Source organism: Nicotiana tomentosiformis, chromosome 12 (assembly GCF_000390325.3).
Source record: "Nicotiana tomentosiformis chromosome 12, ASM39032v3, whole genome shotgun sequence".
In the NCBI taxonomy this organism is placed as follows: Eukaryota; Viridiplantae; Streptophyta; class Magnoliopsida; order Solanales; family Solanaceae; genus Nicotiana; species Nicotiana tomentosiformis.
The window spans coordinates 67,953,733-67,975,093 of NC_090823.1; the positions used below are offsets into that span (position 1 = coordinate 67,953,733).

Here is a 21,361-nt window from a genome sequence, read left to right on the forward strand (position 1 = left end):
TGCAGCACCCCCGACAAAACGGACGTTAGTACCGTCGAATAGCACAACTATGTAAAGCTAAACACCAACTCAATAGAATGAATAATAATACAAGAGGAACAGTCAAAATTCCATAAGTGCTTCAAATAATAGTAAAACAACAAGTTAAGGATCATATACGTTTTCAAGACAATTTCCATATTATTAGGTTAGGTGACCTTTAGTACCGATATTCCACAATTCACAACACCTCTGTATTCTTACACATAGTCCGATCTCGACCCGATCGGCTAGGCCATCTCATTTGAGACTTTACCACAATTTCATTATAATTTCTAGCACAGTGCCACCATGTGTGTGGCATGGCGTCCGATCACGGCCCGATCAGCTAGGCCATCTCATTTGAGACATCAACCCTTTTCACAATTTCATCCACAATACCACCGTGTTCTTACACAGAGTCCGATCTCGGCCCGATCGGCTAGGTCATCTCATTTGAGACATCACCCATATTCAATCCGTCATCTCAATTTATATTTCTTTTCCACACTTTCAATAAAATGGCACGAGTGGCCCCAATTATAAAGTTATTCTTAGCGCTAGGCCGTATTTCATAATTCAAGTTCTTTTCCACATTCCAACATTATTATTATTATCAACAACAATAAGGCTTCCCATTCAAGACGTTAAATTCACATATGAGCAATTTGGGAGTCTTAGACACATAGAGGCTTTTCATACAATTTGGCATAACAACCTTTATTTCGATCTTGACATGAAGTATTAACCTTGCTAGCACATATTCCACATTTGGAACGCATCCTCAAATAACAAGATAACATGATGAAGCATTTATAATAAATATTGAACTTACATCCTTCAACACAAACACATTAGAAATCGCCAATTCTATAATGATCAAGGGCTTACTCCAATTACATGAACACCGTGGGGTTCGATTCTAAGAAGAAGGGGTTTAGCCAACATACCTCAATTGAGCTTCTCAAACTCTAAAATGATCCGAAATTCTTTGCAACTTCAATCTATTTTATAAATATAACAAGTTGGACCAAAATTAGGAAGATGAACATGGTTTTAGCTCATTTGAGCATATTATCAAACAGTAGGTGTGCATCAATGTTTTAAGGCCCTTTTTGTGGAAGATTCCATTCATCCCCAACCCATTCTCTGTCATCTTTAGCTCACAATCTTCCCACATAATACAAGGACACATGCATGCAAGGTAAGCACCCCCATCCCCATGAATTACTCTACTAATGTCCCATTCTAGTTACATTTTGAAATTAAGAGTTTGGGTGGTAGAATCTTTCCTCTTAGGAAGAAGACCTAGGTGCCTCTCTTGATAATCTTCAAGATTTTAAGTGAGAATTGAAGAGCAATGTGATGAAGATCATTTCTCCCTCTAGGACCCTCTCTCTCACTATAAACATATCAGAAAATATGATCAAAATGGTCCATGCGATGCGTTTTAACGAAATAGGATCAGGTTTAAAAACCCCAAAATTGAAGCTCCGGAACGGGTTCTGCGGTCACATATGCGACCGCATAATGGTTATGCGGTCCGTGAATGACTGCAAAAATGGATGCCAGAACTGGAAAACAACTGACCTGGTTTGCGGTCACTATGCGGCCCGCAGACCTGTTTTGCGATCGCATAATGCACTACAGAAGGGTTCTGCGGTCGCATAGTGCACCACAGAACCTCCCTCCAAAAAATCCCAAGGCGGGATATGCGACAAGAATGCAGCTCGCGAAATGGTTATGCGGTCTCATAGTGGCCGCGAAATTGGGAATCAAAAATGCCTCAGAAATCTACCCACTCTGTGACCAGTCTGCGATTCGCAAAGTGGTTTTGCGGCCGCAGAATGGGCCACAGAAATTCGTACTACTGCCCAATGAGGATTAGGGTACATTATTAGTACCTTGAACAGCCTAGTTGTTTTTCATACTCCACACCAGCAGCTCCAAATTTAACTAATTCCTCAAATTTCCAAAAATTTCGCCAGAGTTTCCTTTGTAACTAGGCCTATCCACCTGACAGAGAGCCCCAGAAACACATCTTACAAACATATGCACAACTCAACGGAGTAACAAACTCATAACAATACAAATCGTGGCCTTATAAGTAACGCATAATCTAAAGGAATACCTTTACATTAGTTGAACAAGTGATACAAAATTCATAAAAAGAAAGGATTACATAGCTATTCAAACAAGTAAGGATACTTCTTCTTTATTTCTTCCTCGGCCTCCCACGTGGCCTCTTCAACCTGCTGGTTTCGCCATAACACTTTCACGGAGGCAATTTCTTTATTCCTCAACTTTCGGACTTTCCTATCAAGAATGGCAACTGGAATTTCTTCATATGATAATTCTTCATTAATCTCAATGGTCTCAACTGGCACAATAGCTGATGGATCTCTAACTACCTTCTTCAACATAGACAAATGGAATACCTGGTGGACTAATGACATTTCGGGTGGTAGCTCAAGCTTGTATGCCACCTGGTGCACAACACATCCATAAACAAGACTCTACTAGACATGGCTTGTAGACTCCCTAGGACAGAACTGCTTTGATACAACTTTTTTCATGACCCAAACCGATGGGCCGCGACGGGCACCCGGTGCCTTACTCAACCGAGTACCAACATTACATATCATTCTTATCGAACTGTCATTGGCAAATGGGCTAAACGGGCCATCATGGGCTAACCAGAATAAACATAAGGAAATATTATATATAAGACGTCCCAATATGACATAAAAACTTATACATGTGACATAGGGCCTATAAGACCAAAATTACACTAAACATAGGCCGATAAGGGCGTACAATCTTTCACGTACACGACATATGTCTACAAGCCTCTAAGGATACATAAATATCATAAAGGTCGGTACAGAGCCACGCCATACCAATCAACACATGTCCTAATCATGCTGACAAATATTCTTAAGAAAGATTGCACCGTACTTCCTTAGAATCACAAAATCCTGTTGCTATTACGCAGTATAATTTTGTATGAAATTTTTTCTTAAGATCGTTACTTTGCTTTGCTGCTCAAGAAATTCCCAAGAATCACCCCCTTTTCAATTAAATGAGTTCTACTAATATTCTAGTAGTAGTAGAGAAAAGGAAATAGTTTCTCTTTGTCTCTAAAAGTGACATGATTTCGTGGAACTTTTTGATCTCACATGTGTTACACTTTGATCAAATGTGTTTCCAAGCCTCCAGCTAGTTAATCATAAGAGAACCTCTTCTTTAGGTGTATCCATGTCCATATACTAAGCAGTGATTAGTCATTCTAGCTACTCACACGTGGATTAATGCCCACACAATTAAGAATTATCTCAAATTACTTAAAATACTACTCACTTGTAACACACTTTATGTACTCTATTATCGTGGTCATGTGGTACCTTGTATGGTACTAGTCCATAAATACCGGGTATTATGGCTCGGATCGTATTATATCCCAAATTTATAAGCTTCAACGAAACTCATTTTCTTTGATTCATTTACCCTTTTACCTTCACGAATTTACTCATCATTTGTTTGAAATAGCATAATACTTAAAATCTCCAAATAATCTTGTCTTTGAACTGATGTCAATTATCTTACGACAAATTCAATGTACAATACTACAAGGTGTAACATCATCGTAATAATTTACTACAGAGCGTAACATCATCGTAATATAATACTGCGAAGCGTAACATCATTCCCCCCTTTGGAGCATTTGTCCTAGAATGTTGACTGATGCACTTATCATTTTCAAAATCTATGTCTTCCGAATAGTTTAGTATTCTCTCCTTGCCATCTAGGCAACTGTTCTATTAATAAATCCAAAGACGAAGGCATTCCCCCCTTTAGGCCTCTTTCTCATTCCACGACTTGTGGTCGGAATCCTTCCAATCTCGTAACTATTGCTACATTCTATCATGCAGCCTGTACGACTCTGACTTTGTAAGTGCGCCTATGCGACTCTTATTTCCTTTTTCCTCCGATGTTTTTTAGCCAATATCTAGGTCTCACTTTGTGAATATATATATAGAGCTTGACAAGATGTCCCACTGGGCATCTATAAGTACACTGAAGTTCTTCGCTCGGTACTTTGTCGAACTTACGAATATTGCTATATCTTATTTCATAGACACGGTTATCTACCCGCATGACGTTACTGCATCTAGGTAGGTCATACTATACCATAACTCTTACTTAGATGTACCATTACTGAGGTCTGCTACCAAACTCAAGGTTATGCTCGTTGCTTATCCTATATGTATAAATCTGAGTCCTTTAATGAATCTTCATCACTGTTCATATTAAGACTGATAGCCTAATCTCATCTCATACTTTGTAACTTTTGTCCATCCATTGTTGATTCACTTCAATGTTGATCTACATTCTACCACTGAAGACTTGAAACTTCTTACGTAATACATTGCCGCTAGGGCTCACGTCTCATCAGGAAACATCTGAAATGATTAGACTAATCCACCTTGGGGGGGGGATACCATGCTTCCATAACCGTATTTCATAGCATCCCAATGTGATTCACATTCCGTGGGTATTTTAATCCCGAGGACTTATCCATTCTCGTCACCTTCTCACTCGCCCTTTCTTATCCTTACTCATGTCTTCTAGAACATTACCGCTTTACCATACAATAGCCTGCGACCTACACCTATCTATTTATATTAGTCACAACCTTTCAACTTGCTTGCATCATATATTTCCTTATGTCATTCTGGAACATCAAGAAAGACATCACATCATCTCTAAATCTTCTTTACTCTCTTAATCAGGCTTCTCGATACCTAAAACCATAGGCTGGAATACATGCTACCGATGATGCCGCTATCATTCATGGATACTGAATCCTAGTGGTTCTAGTCTTCTATCTGATGTATAGATTATTCACAACCTTCTACACCTGTGTATCTCATACGTTGTTCACCTTTACATTACTTACCTTAAACTCTCACATCATATCTTCTATCTCTTTCATAACCTCCCTTCCACATAGGTATGATTCACATCCACAACTTGAAGCTCTATTATAATACTACAATCTGGTGGGAGCTTCATACTGACTTCTTATGAGGTTGTTACTTTTCTAACTGGCTTTATTGTAGAGCCATTATAACTATGATTGTTGTACTATCTTTTTTGTACTGCCGATATTAAGGGTGATCTAGCAATGCTCTCGATCATGATTTCTATAATTTTCTGGGTCCAATAATTAGACTCCTGATTTACTTTGTTGATGTAACTCTTTAGTTTCCTCTTCCTTCTGATCAGCCTTTATGTAGGCTTAAGCTATCTTCCGATCTATGTCTCTTGGTATTAGTTATTACTTTAGCCTTTCATAGACGCTATGGAATATTCGTGATACCATCATTTAACAATTCAATCTCTTGTCTATGATATGGACTCATTTCTTTCTTTTAACTTATACCAGAGTATTCTACATCTGTATGATTGTCAGTATATATGCTGCATGGATAATACTCCGAAATCTTAGGTGTGTTCATAGCATAGCTAACTCTAGATCATTGATCGAATAATTCCTTTCGTTCCTTCTCATCTTTCTTTAAACATAAGCTATTACTTTTCCTGGTCTTTCTGCCCCCTTGTTGCGTGCATACTTAGCTTATCTTAGTTCCCACGCATGCTATAATTTTTCTGCAACTCATTTGATCTCGAATATTACTTTTGATTTTACTTCTCGTTCATTAGCCACGGTAGGCGCCACTTTCTTATGGAGTGCATACAATGTTGTAGTGAGACTATTTTTACAAAACCATTTCCTCTTTAGGTCACTGTGCTTAGGTTGAAGCCTCATTCCTTAATTCCTCATCTAGTCTTTCGTTGTAGTACCTAGGTAAGATCCCCTGACTCTTGTAAAGCTACGATCTTATTACATTGTATACTTGATGGAATTCTTGATGTTCGTACTCACCTATAATTATCCTTAGTTATTTACTTCCACACTCATGTTCTCGTATGGTTGCTTCTAAACTGAAGTTTTGACTGTCTTCCCAGTGACATTCTCTTTTATTTCCTTAACACTCATATGGTACCTTTAACTTTCTCAACTCCTATCCGAATATATCTCAAGTATTACAATGTCATAACTGCGAGGCTGAATTTACTATATTGCGTTATACTATATTTATCTTGCATGACCTACTGATTTGTCTGTATCCTCTTGACTAGCCATAACTAGGCTCTTCCTGAATCAATTACTAACTATTCGTTGGCCCATTCTCATATCATTACTCCGCGAACTCTTTCTTGGGTTATTTCCTTTCTCTTAACTTACGTCTCGCACTGACTCCTTATTTATCAATAACATCTCGGGAGGAACCCATACTTCCTCTCCTTGACGCCATGCTTGCATAATGTTCTGGAATCGTAGCATATCTGTAGGATTTGGATAAATGTAATCTCATTCCTTTCTCATGTTTATCGCATTCTTCCTTTACCATTCCATAGTTACTATAACCACTTAATTCTGACTTAATGCCACATCACTTCATATTCCCCCTTTTAGGGGAGTACTAAGATTTAAGGCTACAACTATCTGCCTATAGATGTTTTACCTCTTTGTCTTTGGCTTTTTTTCACATCATTGATGACCCTTACTCGCCTTGCGGTAATCCTTCTATACCAAGGATAACAAAATTCCTTACTAGCGAGGTGATACTTAGTATAACTGGCACATACAATCCCTTAAGCTTAACTTTGCTCACATTACTTGCTTTTAGGGAAGCGTCTTCCTGAATGACCATTCTCTGAATTTCTCATGAATCTTCTTTTGTTGTCCATTCTATTATCGCCAGAACGAAATCTGAAATTATCATGATGCCGACCATTATCAAATCACTCAGTACCTAATTCATGTTTAGTTTATCTTGTTCACCAGTCCATACTGATTTCTGTTATTCTGGGGTCTAACTTTTCCTTCTAATAGTCGCATTGGAGTCACGAACTTATTTCTCGAAATAAGTATATGACTATATGGCCTATACTCTTTTATTGTCTCAAGGCCTGTGACCTCTCGTCTTTTCCTTCACTTGACTATAGACTCTGTAATACTTTTTTTTCTTTTTTTTCGATCTACCGTTGTGATCCATGTATCACATCTTACTCATAATGCTTCACTAACTCTCTTCTTGTTTCCCTGCTAACATTTCTGTGTGTTACTTTATTCAGAAAACTTCAACAAGACACCTTTTTGCTTTTAGCTCCCCTTCCTCCATCCACCGGCTCTTCGGGTTGCCTAACATTATCTCTCTACTAGGGACGGGAGCCACACTAAGGTAATATTTATCCCTTCAAGGCTTCCGGTGCCTATATTTGTAGTATTCATATCTAGTTGTACTATTCTAGAGTGCACTATCTGGGCGTCTCACAAGGAGATCTATTACCACATTTGCGCTATCCTTCAAAAGTATCAACTAATGCTAACAATCCATGCACCATTTTGGGTTACTCTAACCCCAACTTGATCCCGATATCATATCCTTCTCTTAAACTATATCTATCATCTCCCATAGGGCATAACTGAGATAGGTGTGACCAATTGTACATACCTCTGTTATTATGGAATGTAACTCAAAATGCTTATATCTCCCTTCCTGAGTGGTAAGTAATGATAAAATTCACTAGCTGAGTACCTCGTACCCTTCTTCATCTTGCTTCTTTTACTTGTTGAAGCTTGTATCTAGCTTCTGAATCTCTCATTGGCTTTCACCATATGGGTGGATAGATATTCTTGCCTTAGGGATCCTTTTCCAGAAGCTCACATGTCCTAGTACACACAAGATCTGCTGGAAACCTTGTATTAACTCATCATAAGCATGATGCAAAATTGACTTCATATGACTCAACTCTTCCACAGCCGCATTCAATCCCTTACCAACCGTCTTTCTAGATGTAGGCATCGTCGTATTATGAATAAGATAGAGTTTAGGAAATTGAGTTCTTACAACTGAGCTCTACCACACGATCTAGAGTAAAAAGAATGAGTGACAGTCCTAAATCCCCTGTAGCCTCCTGCTTATAAGTGTGGTGCAAAACACACCCATAAACAAGACTCTACTAGACACGGCTTGTAGACTCCCTAGGACAGAACTGCTCTGATACCACTTTTGTCACGACCCAAACCGATGGGCCGCGACGGGCACCCAGTGCCTTACTCAACCGAGTACCAACGTTACATATCATTCTTTTCGTACTGTCATTAGCAAATGGGCTAAACGGGCCGTCATGGGCTAACCAGAATAAACATAAGGAAATATTCAATAAAAGATGACCCAATAAAACATAAAAACTTATACATGTGACATAAGGCCTATAAGACCAAAATTACACTAAACATAGGCCGATAAGGGCGTACAATCTTTCACGTACACGACATATGTCTACAAGACTCTAAGGATACATAAATGTCATAAAGGTTGGGACAGAGCCCCGCCATACCAATCAACACATGTCCTAATCATGCTGACCAATAGCAACTCCGTAGCAAATGGAGCGCACCAACACCTTCCGCTGAGCTGATAGCTTACTTGGAGGGCTCTCAACCTATATATTGGGACCCGCAGGCATGAAATGCAGCATCCCCAAGCAAAGGAACGTCTGTACAAATAATGTACCAAGTATGTAAAGCATGAAGATCAATACATAAGAGACAAAGATGAAACATGGAATAAAGAATTTCGCCTGTAAATCTAAATAACTTTGTAAATTCTGAAACATTTATAATGTCATGCACGTGCGTCTAAGTGTCATTTCATGCATAGGTATAGGTGTACATAACATCATCAAGCCTCTGAGGGCATCCCATCATATCATTTCGTCCATTGTGGTCAAAATCATCAACGTATACCAGCTGATCAGGTGGTGGTAAGAATATAATGCCATAACCTTTTCCCATATCTCATATACATATAATATACGCGTATATAATGCCATCTGGTCATGGGTCAATGTACATGTATAAATGCATGAAATGCATAAGAAATACGTTACTAAGATTTCTCGGAATATCATAAAATCAATATGCCTTTCGGATAAACTTTATCAATTACGTATTTTTCTGAGACCCGTGAACAGAAGATATAATAATAATTAACATGGGGAATCAAGAATATAGACACCCCTAGTACTTCTATGAATAGAGTCATTTATGAAAGTTGCTTATTTTGCTCGTTTCATTTGTATTATTTGGACCATGCCAAAATGGAAAGAAGGGATAGCCTTAACATACCTGAACCGATTCTCATGACAATCCCTCTAACACACGTCCTTAGCGAAAAATATGTAACGGCTGATCGAAGTAGGGGAAAATCCGTATGATATTCTTGAGAAAGATTGCACTGTACTTCCTTAGAATCGCAAAATCCCGTTGCTATTACGCAGTATAATTTCGTATGAAATTTTTTCTTAAGATCGTTACTTTGCTTTGCTGCTCAAGAAATTCTCAAGCATCATCCCTTTTTTAATTAAATGAGTTCTACTAATATTCTAGTAGTAGTAGAGAAAAGGAAATAGTTTCACTTTGTCTCCAAAAGTGACATGATTTCGTGGAACTTTTTGATCTCACACGTGTTACACTTTGATCAAATGTGTTGCCATTCCTCCAGCTAGCTAATCATAAGAGAACCTCTTCTTTAGGTGTATCCACGTCCACCTACTAAGTAGTGAATATTAGTCATTCTAGCTACTTACACGTGGATTGATGCCCACACAATTAAGAATTATCTCAAATTACTTAAAATACTACTCACTTTTAACACACTTTATGTACTCTATTATTGTGGTCATGGGGTACCTTGTATGGTACTAGTCCATAAGTACCGGGTATTATGGCTCGGATCGTATTATATCCCAAATTGACAACCTTCAACGAAATTCATTTTCTTTGATTCGTTTACCCTTTTACCTTCACGAATTTACTCATCATTTGTTTGAAATAGCATAATACTTAAAATCTCCAAATAATCTTGTCCTATAATTGATGTCAATTATATTACGACAAATTCAACGTATAATACTACAGGGTGTAACATCGTCGTAATAAATTACTGCGGAGTGTAACATCATCGTAATATAATACTGCGGAGCATAACACCTGGCCAATTCCTTTATTGATTTTGTACGGCCCGACATACCTCGGACTCAATTTCCCTTTCTTACCAAATCGCATTACACCTTTCATGGGGGAAATTTTCAAGAATACCCAATCATCTTCTTTGAACTCCAAGTCTCTGCGACGAAAATCCGAATAGAATTTTTTACGACTCTGAGCAGTTTTCAACCGCTCCTTTATGATCTTAACTTTTTCCATACCCTGATGTACAAGGTCTGGCCCTATCAACTCTGCTTCCCCAATCTCGAACCACCCAATGGGAGATCTACATCTCCTACCATATAATTCCTCAAATGGTGCCATCTTAATACTAGCATGAAAGCTATTATTATAAGCAAACTCTATGAGTGGCAAATGATCATGCTAGCTACCCTTGAAATCAATAACACAAGCACGCAACATGTCCTTAAGTGTCTGAATAGTCCGCTCTGCTTGCCCGTCAGTTTGTGGATGGAAGGCTGTACTAAGATTCACCTGAGTACCCAGACCTTGCTAAAATTTCTTCTAAAAATTGGCCGTGAACTGAGCCCCTCGATCGGAAATGATAGAAACTGGAGTGCTATGTAGCCTGACTATTTCCTTGATATACAACTGAGCATACTGTTCCGCTGTGTCGGTAGAATTAACTAGCAAGAAATGAGTTGATTTCGTGAGTCGGTCCACAATCACCCAAATTGAGTAAAACTTGCGCGGAGTGCGAGGTAATCCTACCATAAAGTCCATATTAATCATTTTCCACTTCCACATTGGAATTTCTATATTTTGTTCCAACCCACCTGGCCGTTGATGTTCCGCCTTCACTTGCTGACAATTCGGACACCTTGCCACAAAGTCTGCCACATTCCTTTTCATGTCATTCCATTAATAGACTTCCTTGAGATCGTGATACATCTTTGTAGAACCTGGATGGACGAAATACCTAGAAGCGTGAGCCTCAGTCATGATTCTTTCCCGGAGACCATCTACATTCGGAACACATAGTTGCCCTTGGTACCTTAGTGTACCATCATCCATGTCAAGAGTAAAAGCCATAGTTTTATGTTTTTGAATCCCCTCCTTCAATTGCACCAAAAAGGGATCGTTGTGTTGCTTCTCTTTGACTTCCATAACAAGCGATAATTCAGCCCTATTTTGCACTATTACCCCTCCTTCATTAGATTCCGTAAGAAAAACTCTCAAACTAGCCAATCGATGGACTTCCTTGGCCAATGGCCTTTGATATACATCCAAGTGTTCTAAACTACCCATAGATTTCCGGCTAAGAGCATCCACCACAACATTAGCTTTCCCCGGATGATATAGAATATCGATGTCATAATCTTTGAGTAACTCAAGCCATCTTCTCTACCTCAGATTAAGCTCCTTTTGTTTGAAAATATATTGAAGACTCTTCTGGTCCGTGAATACCTCCGCATGGACCCCATACAAATAGTGACGCCAAATTTTCAATGCAAAAACCACCGTCGCAAGTTCTAAGTCGTATGTTGGATAATTCTTTTCATGATTCTTGAGTTGCCTAGAAGCATATACTACAACCTTTCCATGTTGCATTAACATACACCCAAGCCCAATTCTTGAAGCATCACAATACACCACAAATCTATCTGTACCCTCTGGCAGGGTCAACACCGGCGCCGTAGTCTATCTTGATTTCAACTCCTGGAAGCTCCTTTCACAAGCATCGGACCATTGGAACTTAGTCAATGGAGAGGCAAGAGTAGAGAACCCCTCCACAAAATTCCTATAATACCCTGCTAAGCCCAAGAAACTACGAATCTCGGTGGGCATTGTAGGTCTAGGCCAATTCTTTACTGCTGAAATCTATTGAGGATCAACCTTGATTCCTTCTCCAGAGATAACATGACCCAAGAATGTGACAGATTCAAGCCAAAATTCACACTTTGAAAACTTTGCATACAATCGGTGCTGATGAAGAGTCTGCAACACCGCCCTGAGATGATCGGCATGGTCCTCCCGACCTCGTGAATACACAAGAATATCGTCAATGAACACTATCACAAAGGAGTCGAGGAAAGGCTTGAAAACCTGATTCATAAGATCCATGAAAGCCGCTAGGGCATTTGTTAGCTCAAAAGACATCACCAAAAATTCAAAATTTCCATACCGGGTCCTAAAAGTTGTTTTCAGAATATCCTGCTCTCCAATCTTCAATTGGTGACACCCGAATCGTAAATCAATTTTTGAGAAGTATCTAGCACCCTGTAATTGATCAAACAAATCATCTATTTTTGGTAGTGGGTATTTATTTTTGATTGTGTGACTTTGTTGAGCTGCTTGTAGTCAATACACATCCTCAGTGATCCATCTTTCTTCCTCACAAAGAGAACCAGTGCGCTCCATCGGGGTCTCCACTGTTGCGGGAATCTCCCTCCTGATCGGCCCTGATGGTGGGGTCCCCTGCTGCCCTGTGCCCTGCTGGCGGTGCACTGGCTGAAGAATGAGCATGAGACTGGGTTGGCCCTGATGACCCTCTCCTTAAAGCTGATCCTCCCCCACCAAATTACTCCCCAAAGTTACCCGCGGACCGGGCCTTGCTGGTACCCTCTCGCAACCTTCTGTTCTTCAAATTACGGTCCTCTATAGCTTGAGCAAATGCTACAATCTTCCCATAGTTCATGTCCAAATTCAAGGCAGCTGTAGCGGCCTCATTGATAACCAAGGGGCTAAGGACCTGCACAAACCGGCGCACTCTAGCCTCCATAGTAGGCAACATGTGAATAGCATATTTTGACAGGCGCGTGAACTCCATGTGATACTCCCACACACTCCAACTCCCTTGCTTAAGATTCTTAAACTCTACGGCACGGGCTGCCCTAGTCTCGGCAGGCAAGAAATGGTCTATAAAGGCATCAGGAAACTCACTCCATCTCGCTGGAGGGCTCCCCTCCTCCCGAGAGTCCTCCCACAGCTCAAACCAATAATATGCCACCCCTTTCAAGTGGTAGGCGGCCAACTCTACTCCCTCCGTCTCAGTACCGCGCATAACCCGGAGAGTCTTATGCATCTCATCAATGAAGTCATATGGGTCCTCCTCGGGATTAGAACCTGTGAACACCGAAGGATCCAACTGAGGAAATCTGTTCACCCTAGAACCACTAGAATCCCCTTGTTGGCTAGACGAAGTGGGTGCAACATTTGATCTCTGGGCTTGAGAAGCCACTATGTATGTTAGCATGTATATAGCTACCTAAGATCCCCATCAGAAATACCAGAACCGGAAGTTGGGGCTGGAGGTGGAATCAAAATATCAGTTGGGGGAACGCTGCACCATCAGTAGTTGCAGGAACTGGTGTGGCCTGAACAGGTGTAGTGGAATCAGGTAGTGTAGTAGTCGGGGGATTATCCTCACCCCTCGGGTATTCACCTGCCTCACCAAGTAAAGGGTCAACAGCCACTCCCAACGCAGCGTTGGCTCCTTGGCAAAAGAAGGGTATTATTCCTAAATGTCCAAGTAGCCTCCAACTTATAGATATGGTCGACAACACACCGATAAGAAGGACTCTACCAGACACGGCTCCGAGATATCCTAGGATACTTTAGACCTTAGGCTCTGATACCAAGTTTGTCACGCCCCAACCTCGGGAAGTGCGACCGGCGCTCAATCGAGTGAACCCGACCGAGCAAGCTTGATAGATACTATCTACCCAATTATCCCATGATCAAGAAAAGATGTGATTTCATTAATTATTTCGCCTTTAAGTCTCAAAATACACAAATTCTTATAGTCTGATATGAACAAGTGATCAAACACAACATATACTTGTTTAACATTCCCACCACTCATATACAACCCACATAGTATCTACGGAGAATCTAAAGATACAAAAGAGAGTAAAGATGGTGCCGGCAACAAGGCCCAGGCTATACCTCAAAAAGTGACCATAATATAAGCAAAGGTACAATACATGACCCCGGAATGAAATGGGGCTCACCGAGTCAGCTGAGAAGAGGATGCAGCACTATCTGTGATCAACACTGTCTGCTATGTAACCATCTGCATCCATTTAAAGATGCAACGCCGCCAGCAAAAGGGACGTTAGTACCGTCGAATAGCACTAGTATGTAAAGCTAAACACCAACTCAATAGAATGAATAATAATACAAGAGGAACAGTCAAAAATTCAATAAGGGCTTCAAATAACAGTAAAACAACATGTTAAGGATCATATACATTTTCAAGGCAATTTCCATATTATTAGGTTGGGTGACCTTTAGTACCGATATTCCACAATTCATAATACCTCCGTATTCTTACATGGAGTCCGATCTCTGCCCGATCGGCTAGGCCATATTATTTAAGACATTACCACAATTTCATTATAATTTCCAGCACAATGCCACCATGCGTGCGGCATGGCCTCCGATCACGGCCCGATCGGCTAGGCCATCTCATTTGAGACATCACCCATATTCAATCCGTCATCTCAATTCATATTTCTTTCCCACACTTTCAATAAAATGGCACGAGTGGCCCCAATTATAAAGTTATTCTTGGCGCTAGGCTGTATTTCATAATTCAAGTTCTTTTCCACATTCCAACATTATTATTATTATCAACAACAATAAGGCTTCCCATTCAAGACGTTAAATTCACATATGAGCAATTTGGGAGTTTTAGACACATAGAGGCTTTTCATATAATTTGGCATAGCAACCTTTATTTTGATCTTGACATGAAGTCTTAACCTTGCTAGCACATATTCCACATTTGGAACGCATCCTCAAATAACAAGATAACATGATGAAGCATTTAGAATAAATATTGAACTTACATCCTTCACCACAAACACATTAGAAATCGCCAATTCTATAATGATCAAGGGCTTACTCCAATTACATGAACACCGTGGGGTTCGATTCTAAGAAGAAGGGGGTTTAGCCAACATACCTCAATTAAGCTTCTCAAACTTTAAAATGATCCAAAATTTCTAGCAACTTCAATCTATTTTAGAAATATAACAAGTTGGACCAAAATTAGGAAGATGAACATGGTTTTAGCTCATTTGAGCATATTATCAAACACTAGGTGCGCATCAATGTTTTAAGGCCCTTTTTGTGGAAGATTCCTTCGTTCCCCAACCCATTCTCTATCATCCTTAGCTCACAATCTTCCCTCATACTACAAGGATAAATGCATGCAAGGTAAGCACTCTCATCCCCATGAATTACCCTACTAGTGGCCCATTCTAGTTACATTTTGAAATTAAGAGTAGGGGTAATAGAATCTTACCTCTTAGGAAGAAAACCTAGGTGCCTCTCTTGATAATCTTCAAGATTTTAAGTGAGAGTTGGAGAGCAATGTGATGAAGATCACTTCTCCCTATATGACCCTCTCTCTCACTCTAAAAATATCAAAAAATATTATCAGAATGGTCCATGGGATGTGTTTTAACGAAATAGGGTCGGGTTTAAAAACCCCAAAATTGATGCTTCGGAACGGGTTCTGCGGTCGCATATGCGACCGCATAGTTGTTATGCGGTCCGCGAAACGATCGTGAAAATTGATGCCAGAACAGGAAAAAAACTGACCTGGTCTGCGGTCACTATGCGGCTTGCAGACCTGTTCTGCGGTTGCATAATACATCGCAGAACGGTTCTGCGGTCGCATAGTGCACCGCAGAACCTCCCTCCAAAAAATCCCAATGAGGGATATGCGACAAGAATGCGGCCCGCAAAACAGTTATGCGGTCGCATAGTGGCCGCGAAATTGGGCATCAAAAATGCCCTATAAACCGACGCTCAACCGAGTGAACCCGATCGAGCAAGCCTAGTAAACCTTTCCTACCCGACTCATTCATGATCCAAAAAGGGAATGCGTCACTATTTGTAAAACAGGGGAGAGATCAGTTATATAAATATATAAACCTTGCTAGTTAATTTTCCATTATATGCATTATGCCATAGTTAAGTTTCCAAAATACAACTCGATCCAACGACCGCCCCAACATACATACATGACCCACAAAAACGTCTACGGCACCTCTAAGGATACAAAAGAGCAACATAACAATGCCGGCAACCACGCCCCGACTATACCTAAAAATGTGAAAACTTATACAAAAGAAGGACTACATGACCCCTGGGAGAAATGGGGCTTACCAAAACTGCTGTGAGGAGAGAAAGAGAGCACCACTATCTGCGATCAGCACTATCTACGATGGAACCACCTACATCCATTCAAAGATGTAGCGCCCCCGGCAGAAGGAACGTTAGTACTGTCGAATAGTACTAGTATGTAAGGCAAACACTAATCTTAGTAGAATGAACAGTTAAACAAAGAGAAGGCAGTCATAATAATCAATAAGTACTTCATAAAAATACAAAGAAAACACCAAGTAAGGATTACATAGTTTCCAATTCAATCTTTCCATCTTTTTAGATTAATAATCTTTAGTGCCAAGCCACAACTCACAATGCCACCGTGTTTTTACATGGAGTCCGGTCTCGGCTCGACCGGCTAAGCCATCTCAAGTGAGACATATCCATATCCACAATGTAAATCAATAATTTCAACACAAATGCCGCCATGTGTACGGCATGGCATCTGATCTCGGCCCGATCGGCTAAGCCATCTCACTTGAGACATTACCTCTTTCAAGTATTCACTCAATTCACATCTCTTTCCCATCTTTCATTTCATGGCACATACAACCTCATTTATTAAATAGTTCTTGGCACTTTGGCACATTTTACAATTCAAGTCTATGAGTACCTTCACATAAGGCATTTCACACATAAGGGAAGGAGCTTGGAAAATCATAGTTACGTTCTCAAGTAGCATGATGACATGGTAAACATCAAAAATAATTAGGGAACATGAATCTCCCAACCCAACACACTAAGGCAAACAATTCTAATATGATCAAGTCAGAACTTACACCAAATATTCGAATACCAGGAGTTCGATTCTAGGAAAAAGAGAGTTAGCCATACATACCTCAATTGCGCTTCTTTAGACTCTACAATTATCTGGAACCCTTAGCAACCTAAATCTATTTTAGCAATATACAAATTGAACCCAAAATTAGGAAAACATTCATGGTTCTAGTTCCCTTTTCCACACTCTTTTTACCACACATGCATGCAAGATAAACAACTCTCACACCCATGGACCATCTTATTAATTACTCATTTTCAGTATAAGTTTCAAAAATTTAGGGCTAGGGTATAGATTCTTACCTCTAGGATGGAGGCCTAGATTGCTATCCTTGATAATATTCAGAGTTTCAAGCAAGAATTAAAGAATAATTGATGAGGATTACTTTCTCACTCTAAGGCTCCCTCTCTCACTCTATAGTATCAGAAAATGAGCTCAAAATAGACTAAAGGGGATGTTTTAACGGAATGGGGGTCGGGTTTTAAATTAAGAAAAATGTTGCCCCGACACAGGTCTGCGGTCGCATATGCGACCACATAACGGTTATGCGGTCCGCAAAGTGACCGCAAAAATGGCCCTCAGGGGCCTAAACTTACGGCTCAGGTATGCGACCAATATGTGGTCCACATACTCGTTCTGCGGTCGCATAATGCACCGCAGAACTCCCTCCGCAAAAACCCAAGAGGGATTATGCAATCGATATGCGGTCCACATAGTGGTTATGCGGTCGCATAATCGATCGGAAAGCTGACCTCAAACTGGCCAACGTACTGCTTCACTCTGCGGCCATTATGCGGTCCGTAGAGTGATTATGCGGCCGCATAATGGGCCGCAGAAACGCATCCTTCTGCAAAACATTTTCTCTAAGTCCGTAGGGTACTGTTCAATCCAAAAAGTCCGAACCGCGACTCGCAAGCTTGCCGCCAAGAATTTCTACTATAATAACGCAGGAATCTAACTTGGCACCACGAAACCCCGAGTTTTTGGTTAAAATTTTTACGGGTCCTTACATCCTCCCCCACTTAAGATCATTCGTCCTTGAATGAGGATCAAGGTTCACTTAACACAGTTTCAGTCATGCCACATACCATCAGCCCCAAATTTGCCTTACTTTCTAACTTTCTGAAAATTTTGCCAGAGTTTCCTTTGTATTTAGGCCTATCCACCTGTCAGAGAGCCCCCGAAACACACCTTAGCAACATATATAGAATTAAATGACACAACAGAATGCAAAATAACACCAACCAAAGCCTCATGGGGGGACATATAACTAGAAAGTAGTGCCTTCATATTAGCCGAACAAGTGATACAAAATTTTGAGAGGGAAACAACTTCATAGAACTATTACATGGCTATTCAAACAAATGAGGGTACTTTTCTTTCATTTCATTCTCGGCTTCCCAAGTAGCTTCTTCGACTTGTTGGTTTCGCCATAGCACCTTCACAGATGCAATTTCTTTGTTTCTCAACTTTCGGACCTGCCTATCAAGAATAGCAACCGGAATTTCTTCATATGACAATTCTTCACTAACCTCCATGGTCTCAACCGACACAATAGCGGACGGATCTCCAACTACCTTCTTCAACATGGACACATGGAATACCGGGTGTACTAATGACATCTCAGGTGGTAGTTCAAGCTTGTACGCCACCTGACCTATCCTTTGAATGATTTTATACGACCCGACATACCTCGGACTTAATTTTCCTTACTTTCCAAACCGCATGATCCCCTTCATGGGAGATATCTTCAAGAACACCCAATCATCTTCCTTGAACTCTAAGTCTCTGCGACGAACATCCGAATAGGATTTTTGATGACTCTGAGCAGTTCTCAACCGCTCCTTTATGATCTTAACCTTTTCCATAGCCTGATGTACAAGGTCTGGTCCTATTAGTTCAGCTTCTCCAACCTCGAACTACCCAATCGGCGATCAACATCTCCTACCATACAAGCCCGCAAATGGCGCCATCTGAATACTAGCATGGAAGCTGTTGTTATAAGCAAATTCTATGAGTGGCAAATGATCATCCCAGCTACCCTTGAAGTCAAGCACACACGCACGCAACATGTCCACAAGCGTCTGAATAGTTTGCTCTGCCTGCCCGTCAGTCTGTGGATGGAAAGCCCTGCTAAGATTTACCTGTGTACCCAAACCTTGCTGAAACTTCTTCCAAAAATTAGTTGTGAATTGGGACCCTCGATCAAAAATGATGGAAACTGGAGTGCCATGAAGCTTGACTATTTGCTTGATATACAACTGAGCATATTGTACCACAGTGTTGGTGGATTTAACCGGCAAAAAGTGTGCTGATTTCGTGAGTCGATCCACGATCACCCAAATTGAGTCAAATTTACGTGGAGTGTGTGGTAACCCTAGCATAAAATCCATGTTTATCATTTCCCATTTCCACATTAAAATTTCTATACTCTAAGCTAACCCACCGGGCCTTTGATGCTCGGCCTTCACTTGTTGACAGTTTGAACATTTTGCCACAAAGTCCGCCACACCCCTCTTCATGTTATTCCACCAGTAAACTTCCTTGAGGTCTTGATACATTTTTGTAGAACCTTGGTGCACGAAATATCTAGAAGTATGAGCTTCTGCCATGATTATTTCTCGAAGACCATCTATGTTTGGAACACATAGTCTTCCTTGGTACCGTAATGTACCGTTATCCATGCCAAGAGAAAAAGTCGTAGTCTTATGTTTATGAATCCCTTCCTTCAGCTGCACCAACATTGGATCACTGTATTGCTTCTCCTTGACCTCCGTCAAAAGCGATGATTCCACCCTATTCCGCACAATCACTGCCCCTTCACTAGAGTCCGTAAGACAAACTCCCAAACCGGCCAACTGGTGAACCTCCCGGGCCAAGGGCCTTTGACATGTCTCCAAGTGAGCAAAACTACCCATCGATTTCCAACTAAGAGCATCCGCCACCATATTAGCTTTCCCCGGATGATACAAAATGTCGATGTCATTATCTTTGAGCAACTCAAGCCACCTTCTCTGCCTTAAGTTCAATTCATTTTGGTTGAAAATGTATTGAAGACTCTTGTGGTCTATGAATAAATCTACGTGGACTCCATACAAATAATGTCGCAAACTTTTTAATGCAAAACCCACTGCCGCAAGCTCTAAGTCATGAGTTGGATAGTTCTTTTTATGATTGTTATGTTGCCTTGAAGCATATGCTATTACCTTACCATGTTGCATTAACACACACCCAAGACCGGTCCCTGAAGAATCGCAATACACCACAAACCCCTCGGTGCCCTCTGGTAGGGTCAATACTGGCGTCGAAGTCAATCTTGATTTAAATTCCTTGAAACTCCTTTCACAAGCATTGGACCACTGGAACATAACCGTCTTCTGTGTCAAGGTAGTCAATGGGGAGGCAAGAGTGGATAACCCCTCCACGAACCTCCTATAATACTCGGCCAAACCCAAGAAACTGTGAATCTCTGTTGGAGTAGTAGGTCTAGGCCAATCCTTCACCGCTGCAATCTTTTGAGGATCGACCTTAATTCCTTCTCCAGAGATGACATGACCCAGGAATGTGACAGATTTAAGCCAAAATTCACACTTCGAGAACTTTGCATACAATTGGTGTTCGTGAAGAGTTTGCAGAACTGCCCTGAGGTGATCAGCGTGATCCTCTCGACTTCGTGAATACACAAGGATGTCATCAATGAATATTATCACAAAGGAGTCCAGGAACGGCTTGAAGACTCGACTCATAAGATCCATGAAAGTTGCCGAGGCATTTGTTAGCCCGAAAAACATTACCAAAAATTCAAAGTGCCCATACCGTGTTCTAAAAGCTGTTTTTTGAATATCCTGCTCCCTTACCTTCAATTGATGGTACCCGGACCGCAAATCAATTTTGGAGAAGAACTTAGCACCTTGTAATTGATCAAACAAATCATCTATTCTAGGCAATGGGTATTTGTTTTTGATTGTGACTTTGTTGAGTTGCCGGTAATCAATACACATCCGCAGCGACCCATCCTTCTTTCTGACAAAGAGAACCGGTGCGCCCCAAGGTGATACACTCGGTCAGATGAAACCTTTCTCTAGCAAATCCCTTAATTGTTCCTTTAGCTCTTTTAATTCTGCCGGCGCCATTCTATAAAGTGGGATGGATATAGGCTGCGTGCCTGGCATCATATCAATCCCAAAATCAATCTCCCTGTCTGGAAGAATTCCAGGGAGCATATCCGAAAATACATCGGGGAATTCATTCACAATTGGTACAGATTCAAGGGTAGGCACCTCAGCAGTGGTGTCCAT

General features: G+C 40.7%; 1 protein-coding gene across 1 annotated transcript; it reads right to left on the reverse strand.

The window, feature by feature from the left end:
- Positions 1-1,974: 1,974 nt before the first annotated feature.
- LOC138902804 (uncharacterized) lies at positions 1,975-21,361 on the reverse strand. Its single transcript, XM_070190705.1, has 6 exons — positions 21,139-21,361; positions 19,738-20,142; positions 13,455-13,625; positions 13,173-13,345; positions 2,331-2,504; positions 1,975-2,034 (listed from the first exon to the last, which is right to left on the reverse strand). The coding sequence occupies exons 1-6, from the start codon at positions 21,359-21,361 to the stop codon at positions 1,975-1,977; spliced, it is 1,206 nt and encodes a 401-aa protein (XP_070046806.1).